The sequence below is a fragment of the Coregonus clupeaformis genome, chromosome 31 (assembly GCF_020615455.1).
Source record: "Coregonus clupeaformis isolate EN_2021a chromosome 31, ASM2061545v1, whole genome shotgun sequence".
Taxonomy (NCBI): Eukaryota; Metazoa; Chordata; class Actinopteri; order Salmoniformes; family Salmonidae; genus Coregonus; species Coregonus clupeaformis.
Genome location: NC_059222.1, coordinates 41,477,968 through 41,496,369, shown reverse-complemented (window position 1 = coordinate 41,496,369; position 18,402 = coordinate 41,477,968). Strand labels below are relative to the sequence as shown.

At 39.6% G+C, this 18,402-nt stretch overlaps 1 protein-coding gene across 1 annotated transcript in view; it reads left to right on the top strand.

The window, feature by feature from the left end:
• Window positions 1-663: 663 nt before the first annotated feature.
• LOC121547871 (serine/threonine-protein kinase LMTK1) overlaps window positions 664-18,402 on the top strand; it is a 98,453-nt gene continuing 80,714 nt past the window's right edge. Inside the window, exon 1 of the mRNA XM_045209900.1 lies at window positions 664-1,418. Within this exon, the coding sequence (XP_045065835.1) occupies window positions 1,325-1,418 (94 nt within the window). The 5' untranslated portion in view covers window positions 664-1,324. The remainder of the gene's footprint in view (window positions 1,419-18,402) is intronic.

Below are 18,402 nucleotides of genomic sequence, written 5' to 3'. Positions count from 1 at the left end.
AGGGAGAGAGAGAGAATCCTGGCTTCTACCTTTTCTATACTGCTACATCACAGTCTCTGTCTGTGTTCATAGGTGCTGCTGTATTTTGCTGTTCATCATGGCTTCTGCTTTGAGTGAATGAAATGTGAGAGGGACAGATCTGTTCCTCACTACAGCTGCAGCAGCCTATGCTTCGGGCAACATGCACAGGAAACATCTATACACACAATATGTACCCACACACAATCCATGTAGGGAAATATTTGCTGTTGGACACTATATAACAGAATACTATTATGTGAAACATCAAGGATGTGCAACATAGGCCTATTATCCTGTGATTTATGTAAATGTTACAAGTTAGAAATTATAATATCTAAGGAAAGGGAAACATGAAATATTGAAACATGAAATAAGTCACATCATGACTTGATATCAACAATGTGAATGATGACAGTTATAGCCTATTCTAAACCCTAACTCTATGGCTAAAAACACATTTTGATTTGTGAGATAAGCATACAACTGGTTCATCGCCATCAACGGGTCTTGCTCAACTGCTCAGCTGCTCAGCTCAAATAGGCTATAGCGGGCCACTATATCGCATCACCCCCCTCCTCCCCGCAGTCTCCGGAGCAGAGCAAAACCCCAGCTCAGTCAGAAAATATTTTTGGGAATGGAACATTAGCAAGCAAGATGGCGCTCTCGCTGTCAGCTCCCGCAAGCGGACAGCTCCCGCTCTGTGCTTGTGCTATTAACGCAACAGATATGAGAAGCTGTCATTAATTAAATGGGATTGCGTGATTGATAGCGAGTTGTGCTATTAGGCTATTGTTGGTGATATCATCATCAAAGAACTGCGCATTCAGCTGAGTTAATCTGTGTGGTATGATAGCCTACACTGGACCTTTCCGCCGTTTGGTGCAGCAGAGACCGAAGGGAATAGCAACAATTTAAATACTGTGCGGTATCCGGTTGATTGCTCCCGGTAACGGCACTTACCGGGGACACTTTTGCAGCGACAATCACTGCACGTTTTCCATAATTGGACGGCAATAGGAAACGGTCAATTGCACGTGAGAGGCTGATGCTTGTCTTGCTATACAGCGACTGCAATCACAGCATCACATACAAGCCATCAAAAGGACATTCTGACATTCTGTCAACATCTGCCTTTAAACCCGATTGTTATTTTTTGCCTGTCAAAAGATGGAGGAGCGCTTTGAAACGCAAAAACCGGGCTTGAATGTGCAAATAAATGCAGCGTTTCTCTCTACCACTGGCCCATTTCTTTGATTAGAAGCTGCAGTAGGCAAGTGTCTCTGCAACATCAGTAACCCCCCCCATGGCGAGGAAGATGTTGGCGGTTCTGCTGATGGTCATAATGTCTTCATCATTCTCCGTCCCCGGGTTTGCCCTCAGTTCCCATTTCGACTTAGGTGAGTTCTAACTGAAATGCCGACATTCCATCGCTTGACGGAATCAGAATACCAAGTGCCTTTGTATATAATGTTTGTCTTGCTCAGAAAGAGAATCTTGTCATCAGGTATATTTTCACCAGGGCCATCAATGGGTGCAGTAATAGGCTAAAATACATTGGAGCTGTTTAATGAAACAGGTGATGGGTGCACGAGGACAGTCAGAGGGAGAGAGCCTGTCGTATATGATGAATGGTGGCAATTATTGCTGTCAACAAAAGGAGTCTGCTCATACTGAACATTGATCATAAGGTTTATTCAGACCACAAGCTTCAGCATGAGTTTACAGACACGCGTAGTCCGGAGAGCAGTGGTGTCCAATTCTAATGTCTGCTCTGTCCTATCTTCTTCGTGTACCCCTATTTATAACCAATGCAACAAGATGGGCTCCCTCTGCTGGCCAGTTTACAATACACTTCTTGTCTATTATATGTTACATTATACTAACCATTGTCTTGTGATACTAACATAACCAACATTCCATTTCGTCATGAAAAACATTTAACAAAGGCATAATCTTCAGATACGACATTCCCCCCTTTCGAGACGAAATAAACGTCTCGAAAACAAACAGAATAAGATTATGACTATTAACCATTTATCTCCTTGAGTATCTTTAACATTAAACCAAACACATTCTCCTCTAGAGTGTAAATACCTTCCTATGAAATACCTGTTTATGAAGTGTGAATACATTACTATGACATATGACGAAATCTCTATGGAGTGTAAGAGCGAAAAACTGTCCAGCAGCCATCCATCCATATCAATCAAGACAGTAAAATTCTCTCACGGTCCCTCTGCCCCAGGCAACCACCGTCGGTACTCCAGATAACCTCATTAACCATGTAAATGCATTTGAAACTATGATGTAATTAAATACACATGTAAACAAAATCCTATCCATAAATATCCATTGTACGGCTGGTCAACCCATCGAATCGTACAATGAATCTCTCCCTTCCTAGACCTTCTCTGTCCCTAAACATTCACCGAAATAAACAAAAGCATCTAAGATCCTCATCTGCATTCAATAACATCAAACATCATTCTACTAAAATCAATACCTAAGAATATGACACAATTATGTATTACACATCAAATATGTCTATATTTCATTGCAGACACTGGAATGTAGTCCACTACACTTCATCTCCCTGTAGTGTCCTCTTCCAATGGACTTGTTGATGATGGAATCAGCCACACCCTCCTTGTTTCATCTCCTCCAGTCATATTCTCCCTTCATATTGTCTTTGTTTGAGTATTCCAATCTCCACATGTTCTCCCAAATGCTTCTGGAATGACAAGAAAATAAACGACCAAACAGTATCCTTTGCAAAACAACCACTTTCAAATTAAACCTCCATTTCACCTAAGAATTTAAAAAATGATACATAAATGATGCATGAATCACATTAACCTATCCCCCCCTTTATTCATAAAATCATTCTAAAATCATATTAAAATCAGCCTACAAAATGTTTTCTTTGAAACAATAAACATAAAATGATCAAATAATCAAAAAGGATATTTATCCATCAGTTCCACTTGTCAATCTTTATCCAGATCAGGAACAGTCAACACCGGCATCTGAGTGTTGTCTCCAGGCACCACTTCTCCAACCTATCTCAATCTCATAACTTTATCAAAAGTCAGTACAAACATCACACAGTGTTATCAAAGCTGAAACTAAAATCTGACCCATCACTGCCCCTACTGGCCTAACTGATCTTGCAACCAAATCTTATCAGATCTCTCAAATGTTACACCATATCATGGAAGAGGTCCCCCCCCTTCTCCCTTAGACTCATTCTCCAATGGTAGGCTTGAAGACTATGACATGTAGCCATGTCACCCTTTTAACCCTAGATTTAGCTGTGTTCGGTGCTAACTCTCTTTTTAATAGTAAAAGCCTCATATGGAAGCTTCAATGTTGACATGTAACCAAATCCTGTCCATCCCTAATGTAAGAATATAGATGCTTTATCACCCCCAAACCCCTAAATATCTCTAAAATTCCCAATAGTCACATTGTCAGTCAAAAGCTAATCATTTAACCATCAAAGTCCTGCTTTTCTACTACCTGGTACATAAAAATTACATTATATTTGTCATCTCTAACCTTATGTTCATGCTTATCCAAAGTTATCATATAACATCCCAATATAATATTCCCATAAACATACCCTTTACCTCATATGTTTTATTAGAACAACAACAACTTTTAGCCCTCAATGTTTCACCTGAATACTTCAGGTTTCCACTGTTACCTGACCTTACTTTCCATCTAACAATTCCCATAGGGTAATCCCTTTACCCAAGAACACTTAAACCCTACTGGTCTGACAACTACATTATTTTATCGGTCAATGACTGTTGCCGATACCACAGTCATGACAAAGCATAACCCTGACCCAGACCCGCTAGAGGCTGCGCAACCGTCCAACACGTCTTGGGCTGGCCTCCCCCAACAGACATCAACCCCCAAGATTCCTCACTGATTCTTACAGAATGAGTTAATCTATCTCTAATTTTCACAACAGAGGAACGAGCAGCACTGATCAGATGCCCCCCCCCTCTGTCATCAAAATCAAAAGACCCCATCCTGCAGCTTCCATGATGAATCTCTCTTCTCCATTTCAGATTAACCTATATTGCTCTCTACTACTATCTGCTCTACTTTTTAACCCTATTCGTCAGTAACCTAAACCCCTGAGTCTCTCTTACTGCCTCCTTTAATTTCAGAAAATGTTGTCATCCTTCCTACATTTGCTATTACCATCGTATCATTAATCCCTTCCCAAAGTTACCATTAACGTTGTTGATTTAGTTGATGAATTAAAACCCTTAATTCCCTCTAGTGGGAAACTACCAACATCCTATTCGATTATTCCCTATTGGAGTGACTACTGTAATAAACTTATCCTTAACTCCCTCAATGACTGTGGAGGCTACAACAGACCTCAACTCTTCCATTATAAGCATCACTTTATGAATTACATAGCCCTTTACCCAATAATTCCCAACCAAAACAAATTCTAATGCTTGCACTAGATAAGTACACATATTCTCCCTGATCTTTATCTGTAACCTTACGCAAAATAAGTGAACAGTCACTCCTAACCCTCTTCTAAACTATACCTCCTTTTACTCCTGGTCCTGATAACAACACTTATTCTCCATAATTATCTCTCCATATGAGAGAAACGTCCCCATCCTAAACCCTAATAAGTGTTTTCCCCCTAAAATTGGTGCTGTATTGGTTCCCTTATAATCAAATGCGATATATTTACATTTTCAATGTTGAAAGAGTTAAATTGCTTCTCTCTGTTGTTCTAATAGACTGAAGTGTTAATGTCCTTATTTACTCCTAGTTTCCCCCCAGTTTTCCCCTAAAACTTTGAACTCTTTCCTTGTACTTCCATCCATCACCACTAGTGTCACTTTTTCCCCAAATCTCAGTCCTATCTCTAAATCCCTGACTTTCAAACTTTTGATTACACAAAGTACACCTATAATGACCTTGATCTCCCTGCTGGAAACTGTAAATATAGATACTCAATCACCCTCAAATCATTCAGCAACACATACTTTCTCAATGCATCTGCTCCTAATCTATTTAAACTCCTACCATATCTTCCCACTAAACTTTAAAATGTCCTTCCTCACTGTTCTCTCTCTGTCTTACTACTAACTTTGAAACTTAGCTTACTGTCTCAGAGTTCCTTCACCCCTAGTTCTCCTAACTTATTTTAATCTAATCTTTTCTCTCATAACATTTAAAACCTTTTCCCACTGATTTATTGACAAAATTCCTTCCCCACCAATTTTTAGAATACGTGATTGGGAATTCCCCACCTGCTCCTGACTCCTTTACACAGACTTGGCAAAACCGACTAAACACCTTTTAGCCTAACCTCAAATCTCTTAGTGTAAGAATATAACCCAAAATAACAGTCACCCCTATTAAGTTTTCAGACAGATTGTCTTAGACAGTCTAGTGTACATCTTATTGTACAATTCAATTCTCTTCCCAACACTGCAATAACAGTATCTTCTAATATTAGTATGTCTATTTTGATTAACTGTTTTACTACCTCAAATCCCTATCCTAATTCGTTATCAATTAGTGATATGTTTAACCTCTTTAGGCCTAAACCCAGATAAGTTTTCCCCTATTCACTATCACTTCTAATGGTCAGTTGTTTTTACTTCAATTGTTGGCTATTTTCTCTTCTTCTCTAATCGATGCTCTCAGCTGATACCCCCCTTCCGGATATTCTAGACACTAACAGGTGATCTTGAATTGCCCCTGTATCTTCCTTAAAAAGGTTCTCTGTTCTTCCTCCTAACTTGTTGCATGAACAGGTAAAGTACCCAATCTGTCCATAATTATACCAGTCTTCTGAAAGTTGCTGAAAGTGTAGCTGAAATATTCCTCCTTCTTCTTTGTTCTTCTCCCTCTCCAATTCTGTGTCTGTCCAGAAACTGGCGGTCGATATGGAACATCTGGTCCCCCCTTGGCTGGTACAATTGCCTTTGATATTGTTCCATTGAAGCTGTAACAGTGATTGTTGATTTGGTTCACCCTGATTCTTCATCACACAAGCTTCTCTTCTCCACCAGTTGTATGATTGACTTCTCAGAGTTTCTTCGTCCTGTTCTTTGTTGTTGACATATCAGGATTCTTCAAAAGCTTATATTTCAAGTTCTGTCCTCGAAATATCGTCTTCCATCATCTTCTTACTTTTCTTCAGCATCTTTGCCTCAATGTATTCTTCTTCTCCTCCAATTCTTGGGATTAAAAATGTTCTCCGCAGGTTTTCTCCTTGTCTCTTCTGTATCTTCAGCGTCTCGAGCTGTTCCTCTAGCTCCCTTACCTCTCCCAAAGTCGTCTCTTCCTCCAGGCCTGATACGCCTCGGTCTATATCTCCTATTTCTTCTCTGCCAGTCATTGTAGGATAAAATCCTCTTGAACATACAACACCTTTCATCTCCAAATCTTCATCACTTTCTTCATCAGAACTCGAATCTCTTGTCTCCTTCTTCGTTCAACTTTCATCAGAGATCAAGTCTCCAGTATCCTTCTTTCCTCTCTTGCCACTTCCTTCTGATCACAGAGTCACCTCCACCCATGGCCTCTCATCCATCACTCTCCTCTTCATCCTCCTCATCTCCTTAAGTTCCCAGACATCCCGGTTTTCCTTCCGTCTTCTGGATTCATCTTCATCGTTGTTTCTGCTCGTATTCGTCTTCATCTCTGATGCCATAATCACCCTGCTGGATGATGTCTTTCTGCTGAATCCGTATGTGAGAAAGGTGTACTAACTTCTGCCATTAGTCTCTCCTAACACTACTCTAACCCTACTTTGATTACTTTGATTAAAAAATGACTATTTTAATCAATTTTCCCCCTATATCAAGCCCTTTTAAATTCCTTTATTGTGAACTATCCTATTTTAGACTATATAAGTTATATAGGCTTCCCCCTGTAATTCTTAATATAACCTAAACAAATCCATTAACCATCCTGAATAATTAAACCCAATTTTATTCCTATGTCACCAATTTATCCATTAGTGTTGAGTATATTACCACAACCCATCAAATGCAAGTAAATGCAAGTTAGTCATCTTCAGACTAAAATACCCATAAACAAAGCCTTCTAACCTTACAACCCTTCAATACTCCAATTCCCATAACCCCTTGCTCTATTAGCTCTAATTATCATAAATTTACAGAAGACTCCTCAATCCATCCTGGATTCCCAACACATCTGTAATTAAACCCCAGTGATGCACATAGCCTCCAAAATGCAATTTTTAATGAAATAGTATTTGCCAAGTCTATGTAAAATCGTCATAACATCACATATCCTGTTAGGGAAAGATTTTGTAACCATAATCAGTACCAAAACCTTTTTGACTTGATCCTCTGCCACGTGACGTGATCACTTCCTGTATCTCCTCGCTCCCCCCTCTCTCCTGTCTCTCATGACAAGGGACAAAGACACAAGAACAGCTTTTAGTAGTTCATGCCATCACTGAGTATTTCCAACCATTCAAAATTCATTCGTTCTACATTATTCACTCTAAGACTAAACTCAGGACTAATTATAGATCGCCCAAAAACATTTTGCTTTTAATCCGTCATTTAATTATTTAATTCAATCTATTATAATCCATTATCCTATATTTAATTTATAAATTCAATAGGCTACAAAACAAGTTTCATCTTTAACCAATCGCAGTTTAAACTAGAATCATCGTGTTAAAATCTCTTTATGCGTATTTGTTCCGTCGTCTGTGTTCCTCTGTCTCCCCCTGCAGTTTAACCAATGTGTTGTTTTACAGAATTCCACGCATGCGCAAATATCATTTTAACCTCATGCTTGAGTTGCAGCATCCCATCGTGATGCCGTCTAGTGCCGTAAAACAAAACGTTCCCTAATCTCATGCCATAAACTCCAACTCCCCCGTTCTGTAGTGTAATGTCGCAAAATTAAACACATGCCCATACATTTATTAAATAGATCGCTCCAAAACATTTCATTTAATTTTAATCGTCTTTTACCTTAATTAATTATACTCCGTCAACATATATTTGATTTATAACTTTACTACATCTCGCCAAATAGTTTCACGTTCGAACAACAGCCGTTTAACACCTAGGAGATTTTTCCCAAAATCTCTCTATTCTGTGACTATTGTCCCTTGGGGGGACCTATGACCCTTACCCATAATGCCGTGCTTTGTAGGCTTAGCACATAAACACATGTTGTAGTTTTAGCCCCGTAAAATCACACGCATGCGCACATCCCCCTTAAGCCACATGCTTCCCACACAATAGACCGATAGCATTACGCTACAGCGTCACTATTTTATACGTTATACTCACACAATTACACATAACAGAGCTCACATTTGCGTAAAACTTTCAGTTCCACCACATACAAACAAGTTTAAGAGGCTTGAATCCATCGCAGTGAACCTCTAAGGTTGAGATTATCATGTAGCACGCAACACAATTAGCCTTTAGCATTAGCCTTTCGCTAACTGCGGCCTACAACATGTAACAAAACCCAGCATTGCGTTCCTTTAATTGATTACTGTTTCGTTTGCCCTAAATTTATTCTGCCGTGGGTATGGCTATTTCAGTGAGCGATCCCCCAATGCAACTATCCCGTCGAACAGAAGTTGAGTAAGCCATCCCCAAGAAATGTCCCACCAACCCCCAGTCCCAGACTGAACCTGAACACTCATAACGCATGTCCAGGATTTTGGCCCACCCTGTTGGTCGCCTCGTCCACGAGGGCTTATCTAAACCTGCAATGCTCTAAAATTGTATACATATCTTGGCCCCCGACTGTTCTTGACTTACTATTCAAGCAACACATCTCTATAAACAATTTTTAAAATTTGTATAATGATTAGCCAGACCCCAGTCATCAGCAAAAACACCACCTAAGGCACGGTCATAAGGGTACATTCCTCCAGTGTACACAAGCAGTAACAAAACCAACAACTTAGCTGTGTTTGGTCGGGTCATGACTCCAGACCGAAGTTAGCTTGAGTTAGCTTGGCGACTCCAAATGCAGCAAAGAAGGATTGCATCATCCCTCCTGGCAAGCTCGCCATTCTGTCGTATATGATGAATGGTGGCAATTATTGCTGTCAACAAAAGGAGTCTGCTCATACTGAACATTGATCACAAGGTTTATTCAGACCACAAGCTTCAGCATGAGTTTACAGACACGCGTAGTCCGGAGAGCAGTGGTGTCCAATTCAAATGTCTGCTCTGTCCTATCTTCTTCGTGTACCCCTATTTATAACCAATGCAACAAGATGGGCTCCCTCTGCTGGCCAGTTTACAATACACTTCCTGTCTATTATATGTTACATTATACTAACCATTGTCTTGTGATACTAACATAACCAACATTCCATTTCGTCATGAAAAACATTTAACAAAGGCATAATCTTCAGATACGACAAGCCTTCCCTTGCAGCTGTGGGTGAACTTGATTAGTGCATTCTGGGGCGCCACTTTGGTTTTAGAAGTGTTGGGGACATAACCTGGCTGGGGGCGGGGGTTCCTCCCCCAGATTTTATTTGGGCCATCTAAAGCTCATTTCCTGCATTTTTACACAATCCAATATGCCGTCTCTTTTTAAAACAACATGTAAACAAAAATGCCCCCAGTCATCAAGCTAGGTAAGAGATCATTATTAAATATGTTTAAGTGATTAATAAGACTGAACTAGATCAAAGGTAATTCAATAATAAATATTGTGTTGCACCTTAAAAAATATTGTGTTGCACCGCATATATCTGTATCCATTCATCGTCATCAATAGCGTCTCCCAGGTCTTCTTCACATGTTTGTTTCACATGTTTTGTGTCATCGGGAAAAGCCTCTATCAACCCTTGATACAGTTTGGAAATCAACTTTTGGAGGTTTGTCAGACTGCCTTAAAATAGCATCTGGCTTGTCCAGTGTTTGCTGCACACGGAGAATCAAGTGTTGTATCTGCAAAGATTCAAATCACCTCCGTCCCAGACTGGTCTTCGCTGGCTGCCTGACCCTGCCGAGACCCCTGTCACCATCTGATCCTTCTAAAAAGAGGGTGAAAAAAAATCTCGGTACATTTACACATTATATTATCCAAGAATAGAATCAATGGTTCAATAACTGACATGACCATTTATTCCCAGATCCCAGACTGTAGCTTTAAGCTTTAAGCTGCTGTCCTGTGGCTACTGTAGGTCTACCCATCAATTCAAGATGGAACTTTTTATCATTCACGGATATTGTTAATATACTGCAACATTCACCTGAGCTCTGTAGACTGGTCTTCCCTGGCTGTCTGACCCTGCTGGGACCCCTGTCAACATCTGATCCTGCTAAGACATGATGAGCATAGTGTTGTGTACTGACTGCACTAGAGGGATGCATTCCCGCGGGATGCCTGCGGGACCTGCGGGTCCGACAGAGATCATTGCGGCGCAGTCGGACAGACGACTTTGGGATGAAAATATTTGTGTTGTCCCACAGATTATTTGGAAACTGTCCTCTTTCTGCTCTGTATGCTTTGTTAGTCTACCTATTTATTAAAATCACATATTTTTTGCATTATTCACACGCTCAGAATTCTCTGCTTCAACTTCAGTAGCCTACTCTCCTAGTTGGGCGTCAGAGTTCAAGTGCGCCTAGTATGTGTGGTCTCATTGAAATAGAGTAGGCTGCCTACATGGGTGGAGAATCACATGGCAGTTAATTTAAATATGAAATTAACTTGAATATGATTAGACTGTAGTTTACTACAGAGTCTGTAAATAAATATTGACAATGGAAAGAAGTGGAGAGCGCTCAACCAACGTGAGTCGAAGTACAGTCTTGGTCAAAAGTTTTGAGAATGACACAAGTATTGGTCTTCACAGAGTTCGCCGCTTCAGTGTTATGAGATATTTTTGTCAGATGTTACTATGATATACTGAAGTATAATTACTAGCATTCCATAAGTGTCAAAGGCTTTTATTGACAATTACATTAAGTTTATGCAAAGAGTCAATATTTGCAGTGTTGACCCTTCTTTTTCAAGACCTCTGCAATCCGCCCTGGCATGCTGTAAATAAACTTCTGGGCCACATCCTGACTGATGGCAGCCCATTCTTGCATAATCAATGCTTGGAGTTTGTCAGAATTTGTGGGTTTTTGTTTGTCCACCCGCCTCTTGAGGATCGACCACAAGTTCTCAATGGGATTAAGGTCTGGGGAGTTTCCTGGCCATGGACCCAAAATGTTGATGTTTTGTTCTCTGAGCCACTTAGTTATCACCTTTGCCTTATGGCAAGGTGCTCCATCGTGTTGGAAAAGGCATTGTTCGTCACCAAACTGTTCTTGGATGGTTGGGAGAAGTTGCTCTCGGAGGATGTGTTGGTACCATTCTTTATTCATGGCTGTGTTCTTAGGCAAAATTGTGAGTGAGCCCACTCCCTTGGCTGAGAAGCAACCCCACATATGAATGGTCTCAGGATGCTTTACTGTTGGCATGACACAGGACTGATGGTAGCGCTCACCTTGCCTTCTCCGGACAAGGTGTTTTCCGGATGCCCCAAACAATCGGAAAGGGGATTCATCAGAGAAAATGACTTTACCCCAGTCCTCAGCAGTCCAATCCCGTACCTTTTGCAGAATATCAGTGTGTCCCTGATGTTTTTCCTGGAGAGAAGTGGCTTCTTTGCTGCTCTTCTTGACACCAGGCCATCCTCCAAAAGTCTTCGCCTCACTGTGCGTGCAGATGCACTCACACCTGCCTGCTGCCATTCCTGAGCAAGCTCTGCACTGGTGGTGCCCCGATCCCGCAGCTGAACCAACTTTAGGAGACGGTCCTGGCGCTTGCTGGACTTTCTTGGGCACCCTGACGCCTTCTTCACAACAATTGAACCACTCTCCTTGAAGTTCTTGATGATCAGATAAATGGTTGATTTAGGTGCAATCTTACTAGCAGCAAAATCCTTGCCTGTGAAGCCCTTTTTGTTCAAAGCAATGATGACGGCATGTGTTTCCTTGCAGGTAACCATGGTTAACAGAGGAATATCAATGATTTCAAGCACCACCCTCCTTTTAAAGCTTCCAGTCTGTTATTCTAACTCAATCAGCATGACAGAGTGATCTCCAGCTTTGTCCTCGTCAACACTCTCACCTGTGTTAACGAGAGAATCACTGACATGCTAGCAGCTGGTCCTTTTGTGGAAGGGCTGAAACGCAGTGGAAATGTTTTTGGGGGATTTAGTTAATTTTCATGGCAAAGAGGGACTTTGCAATTAATTGCAATTCATCTGATCACTCTTCATGACATTCTGGAGTATATGCAAATTGCCATCATCAAAACTGAGGCAGCAGACTTTGTGAAAATTAGTATTTGTGTAATTCTCAAAACTTTTGACCACGACTGTACAATCAAAAACATGTAATCATCATTCAAAACGAAAAGGCAAAACGCGCACATAGGTTAGGCTACTATTGTGAGCGGGCGTTGCACCTTTCCATTTTCAATAAGTATTGATTACCCATTTGTCTCTGCCTTTAAATCGTCCTCCTATAATCTAAGCTATATCATATAGGACTATGCAAAACGTAGCACGGGTCGCTGTCATCATTCTTGCTGCTTCCAGTTCAGTAGCCATACCTGCGAGATCAGGTGGGCGTGTGGTCTCAATTAAATAGATTAGGCTATAGCCTATGCATGGGCGAAGAAGCACGGTGCAGTTATATTTTCTAGGAAAAGTACTTCCTAAATAGGCCTATGATTAGGCTATAGTTTACTACATTGCCTAGAAATAGGCCTAAATATTGTTCACACATATTTCTCAGTCTGAAAATCTTCCCGCTCCTAAAAGGTAGGCTATAAAAATAGCTGAAGAGAAAGTGCAAGTCTCTCCAACTCTGCTCTCTTCGAACTACATCTAATAAGACTACATCTCCCAGTAATACGAGATAAGAGCCATGTAAGAACATCTGGTAATTTAACCTATTTCTTAAATAATTTGTTGCACATTTGATATTGCGCAAAAAAATAGATGGGACCATGGCTGGCAAGTGAGTTGCGTCACATACGCCTGAAATAACATTGCAGTTGGGTTTGGGACCAGTTCTTGCAGTAGCGGGAGCAGGATGAAGAAATCGGGCCTGCGCAGACCTCTACTGTGCACAATGGCAGTGAAGCCTGTAACGTTAGAGCTGTTTATTACTGTGTCATTGTGAAAAGTAAGGAAATAGCTAGAGAAACTGACAGATGAAAAAACGTTACATTGCCATACTGACTAATAAAACTCACATCGCACAGAAAAAAACGTCAGAATATCAATATTCAATCGTTTGGCCGATGGTTTCATCGTTTGATTCAAGAAGAATAGCTAACATTAGCCAACTCTTGGCCAGCTCTCTCTCTAACGGTACATCAACTGGCGAAAGCTAGCCAAGTTCATTTACTTCTGAAACGGGACAAAACAAAGGCTACAAAATATTTCCATACAAACAACAGCGATATGAGGTGGCTATTATTACTATCTGACAGACAACTAGAGGCTAGAGCTGACCTGGCTGTGTTAGCTATTCACTAGCGTAGCTTATTCATTCACCTCATTCGAGAGGGGATGAAACAATAGCTAATTTTACATGTCAGCACTTCAGAAGGTAGTGCGTACGGCCCAGTACATCACTGGGGCCAAGCTTCCTGCCATCCAGGACCTCTATACCAGGCGGTGTCAGAGGAAGGCCCTAAAAATTGTCAAAGACTCCAGCCACCCTAGTCATAGACTGTTCTCTCTGCTACCGCACGGCAAGCACTACCGGAGCGCCAAGTCTAGGTCCAAAAGACTTCTCAACAGCTTCTACCCCCAAGCCATAAGACTCCTGAACAGCTAATCAACAGCTCCCCCCCCATAGTCACTTTAACTCTACCCACATGTACATATGACTTCAACTACCTCAACTAGCCGGTGCCCCCGCACATTGACTCTGCACCGGCACCCCCCTGTATATATAGCCTCCCTACTGTTATTTTATTTTACTTCTGCTCTTTTTTTCTCAACATTTTTTTTGTTTGTTTTATTTTACTTTTTTATTAAAAATAAATGCACTGTTGGTTAAGGGCTGTAAGTAAGCATTTCACTATAATGTCTGCACCTGTTGTATTCGGTGCATGTGGCCAATAAAATTTGATTTGATTTGATCTATGGTTACAACCCTTTTTTGGGCTGTATAGAACCTTTTTTTATTGTTCTTTATAGAGAATGGTTCTATAAAGAACCTTTCTCAATCTGAAAGGTTCTTTGTAGATCCTTTTGAAGAACCATACAGGGTTTTTTATTCTGGTCACCCATATTATAGTGTTAAAATTCCATATTGTGTTAATTGACATGTTGAATGAAGTGAGCTAACTCTGGAACAGCTGGGGGTCCCTGAGGAGAGATTTGAGAACCACTGACTGATTTTATAGTGATGTTACGTTTGTGTCCGGAGCTCCGAGACATGCGTACACTGCAAAACCATGAAACGTGACACATTTCTAACCTAAACGTCAGTGTTTAAAACTTAAACATTAGGCATTTAGATTTGCCAATAAGTGTTCTCATCCTAAACACAGGCGTTTAGAATGCAAGATTAAACGTGATAGTCAGCTTTTTCCAGTCAGTTTCCAACCAGGAGAACACCTACAGTACCATCAGAAAGTATTCACACCCCTTTACTTTTTCCACATTTTGTTGTGTTACAAAGATTAAAATAGATTAAATTGACATTTCTTTGTCACTGGCCTACACACAATACCCCATAATGTCGAAGTGGAATAATGTTTTTCAAAATGATTACAAATTATTTACAAATGAGAAGCTGAAATGTCAATACATATTTAACCCCCTTTGTTATGGCAAGCCTAAATAATTTCTAAACAAAAAAAATACTTAACAAGTCACATTATAAGTTGTATGGAGTCGCTCTGTGTGCAATAATAGTGTTTAACATAATTTTTTTATGACTACCTCATCTCTGTACCCCACACATACAATTAGCTGTAAGGTCCATCAGTTGAGCAGTGAATTTCAAACACAAATTCAACCACAAAGACCAGGTAGGCCTCGCAAAGAAGGGCACCTATTGGTAGATGGGTAAAAAGAACAAAAGCAGACATTGAATATCCCTTTGAGCATGGTGAAGTTATTAATTACACTATGGATGGTGCATCAATACACCCAGTCACTACAAAGATACAGGCGTCCTTTCTAACTCAGTTGCTGGAGAGGAAGGAAACCACTCAGGGATTTCACCAGGAGGCCAGTTACAGAGTTTAATGGCTGTGATAGGAGAAAACTGAGGATGGATCAACAACATTGTAGTTACTCCACAATACTAACCTAGTAGACAGAGTGAAAAGAAGGAAGCCTGTACAGAATAACAGGCATTAAAGTAATACTGAAAAAATTTGGCAATGCAATTCACTTTTTGTCCTGAATACAAAGTGTTATGTTTGGGGCAAATCCAATAAAACACATTACTCAGTACCACTCTCCATAATTTCAAGCATAGTGGTGGATGCATCATGTTATGGGTATGCTTGTAATCGTTAAGGACTGGGGAGTTTTTCAGGATAAAAAAATTAATGTAATGGAGCTAAGCACAGGCAAAATCCTAGATGAAAACCTGGTTCAGTCTGCTTTCCACCAGACATTGGGAGATGAATTCACCTTTCAGCAGGACAATAACCTTAAACCAAATCTACACTGGAGTTGATTACCAAGAATACATTGAATGTTCCTGAGTGGCTGAGTTACAGTTTTGACTTAAATCTACTTACAAAATCTATGGCAAGACCTGAACATTGTCTAGCAATGATCAACAACCGATTTGAAAGAGCTTGAAGAATTTTGAAAAGAATAATGGGCAAATATTGTACAATCCAGGTGTGGAAAGCTCTTAGAGACTTACCCAGAAAGACTCACAGCTGTAATCGCTGCCAAACGTGCTTCTACAAAGCATTGACTTAGGGGTGTGAATACTTACGTAAATGAGATATTTCTGTATTTCATTTTTTATAAATTTGCTAAAATGTCTAAAAACGTGTTCACTGTGTCATTATGGGGTATTGTGTGTAGATGGGTGAGAAAAAAATAATATTTAATCCATTTTGGATTCAGGCTCTAATGCAACAAAGTCGAATACGTTGAGGGGTATGAATACTTTCTGAAGGCACTCTATATCTCCTAAGTATTCAGATTTTAAACACTAGTGTTCACTTTCCCATTCTCCTGTTTAAAATGCATTTAGTTATTAGAAATGTGACTTTCCATGCCTTTTTATTCAGATCAGCACTATAACAATATGGAAGAAAATGTAACGTAATATTAGAGAAGAAACATTTTGGGTTGGAAAACTTTATATTTTTTTCTCCAATGTGTTGGAATTGTCGTCAATGGCTTTCAGGCCAATATTAAATGACTTGTTTTATGACAAGGCTTTAAGATAATGATCCAGAGCTGTAATGTAGACCATCTGAAATGTTTAGAAAATATGCATTTTGGATGCAAGCTTTGCTTACGTGCTTTAGACAGTACAGTAGAGCAATTAAAAGATAAAACAATGCATCAACTTTAAGATACATTGTTTTGGGGATCATTGCAGGTCTTAATATTACTGTCCTGAATTATACCAATTTCACCCGACCCTACTCTGTTCATAGCGGGGTAAACGTTGTGCTTGCAATATTGGCGAGATCATTAATTTGGTAAAATCATTATTGTTATTAAGACATCACCACCAACAATCTACTGTAACTATCTATATAAATCTTATTTATTTTGACCTATTTTATTTTAAGAACTAGGGCAATATAGATATTGTAATAATGTAAAATGTTTTTATTTTCTTTCAACCAATCAGGGACGTTTTTCCTTCATGCGCTGTCGCTGGCTAGAATACAAGGCCACGTTCAGTTTCCAAACGTTGTCGAACGTTGCAGATAGAAATGCCATGAATAGAGCTGATGTGAGTTCTTATTCTACAGTATGAAAAATGTATGCACTCACTAACTGTAAAGTCGCTCTGGATAAGAGCGTCTGCTAAATGACTAAAATGTCAAATGTAATTGTAAATATATTGTACAAGAAACCAATATCACTCCCTAAAAACAGAACCCCATGGAACAATCCTTGGATAGCTTTTCAGAATTCACCAACTGACCAATGTAGATAAAAAAATAAAAAAATACATGCAACTTAAAAGCTTCATATCAATACATTTTAATTTGAAACCTTTTTGGACATCAGAGCAATCTAGAGGGAATCCTATTTGAGTCAGAAAAGGATGTTCATATGATGGGTAAGATACACAAAACCTTGCAGAGATCCGATCCAACTGACAATCTCTTAGAAAAAATATAAACTATAGGAACCAAGACTTAAAAATAACTGATATTGGCAGAAGATGGAGGGAATGTTGGTAGATGACTAAATACATTACAGTTAATGAAAATGTACGCTTAATCCAGTACAAAAATTCACGAATTCTACAGCACAATTTATGTCATGTCTTAAGTATAAAACTAATAATGACTTCTGGGAATGCTATAAAGTCCAAAAGGTAGAAGTGTTACAATGTAAATGTACTTTTAATCCATCTGTCTGCATATTTCAAGACATATTTCTCATCAGTCATCTTGAAAAAACTGGAAAATAAACCAATCCTCCATCGTTAACACAATGGAAAAGTCAAGTGCTTTATTAACTAAATGTTGAAAGTGCGTGGGCAACGGAGAGAAACATAATGGTGCAGTTTGAGGCCATGTGATGGAGAGTGATGGGAGCAGGTGGGTCTGGGCACGAGTGATGTTGTGGATATTTGTGTCTGTATGTTGTCATTTGTAAGTTTTGTAAAAAAAATATTATAATAATACACGTTCACTTGAGCAGTCACTCGGTTATTTAATGCAACCACCATGTCTCTGTCACTAAGAAACACAGTCATGGGTCAGTATCTCTCACATTCACTCAAAAGGCATGCTGGGAAATATGCAAATACAGCTTTACACAGTGTTAAAACAACACCCCCATTGTTTAGTGTTTCAAGCGAATAAGCTTTCAAGCGAATAAACATGTGTGATGCGTTTTCATTGAAATGTTAAATGCCTTGAAGCGTTTAGAAAGTGTTTCAGAAAAGTGTTAAGTTATGTGTTCAGATCCTAAACACTTGGTTTTACAGCTGACCTTTAAACCCTCCGACCACAAAGTAAAAAATGGTTGAATCAATGTTGTATCCACGTCATTTCAACAAAACAATTAAATGTGATGACATTGAATCACCGTGGAAAACTGATTGGATTTGCAAAAAAGTCATCAACGTAAGGGAATTTCATATTTTTTCCCCCAATTAACTTTGAACCCCTAAAAAA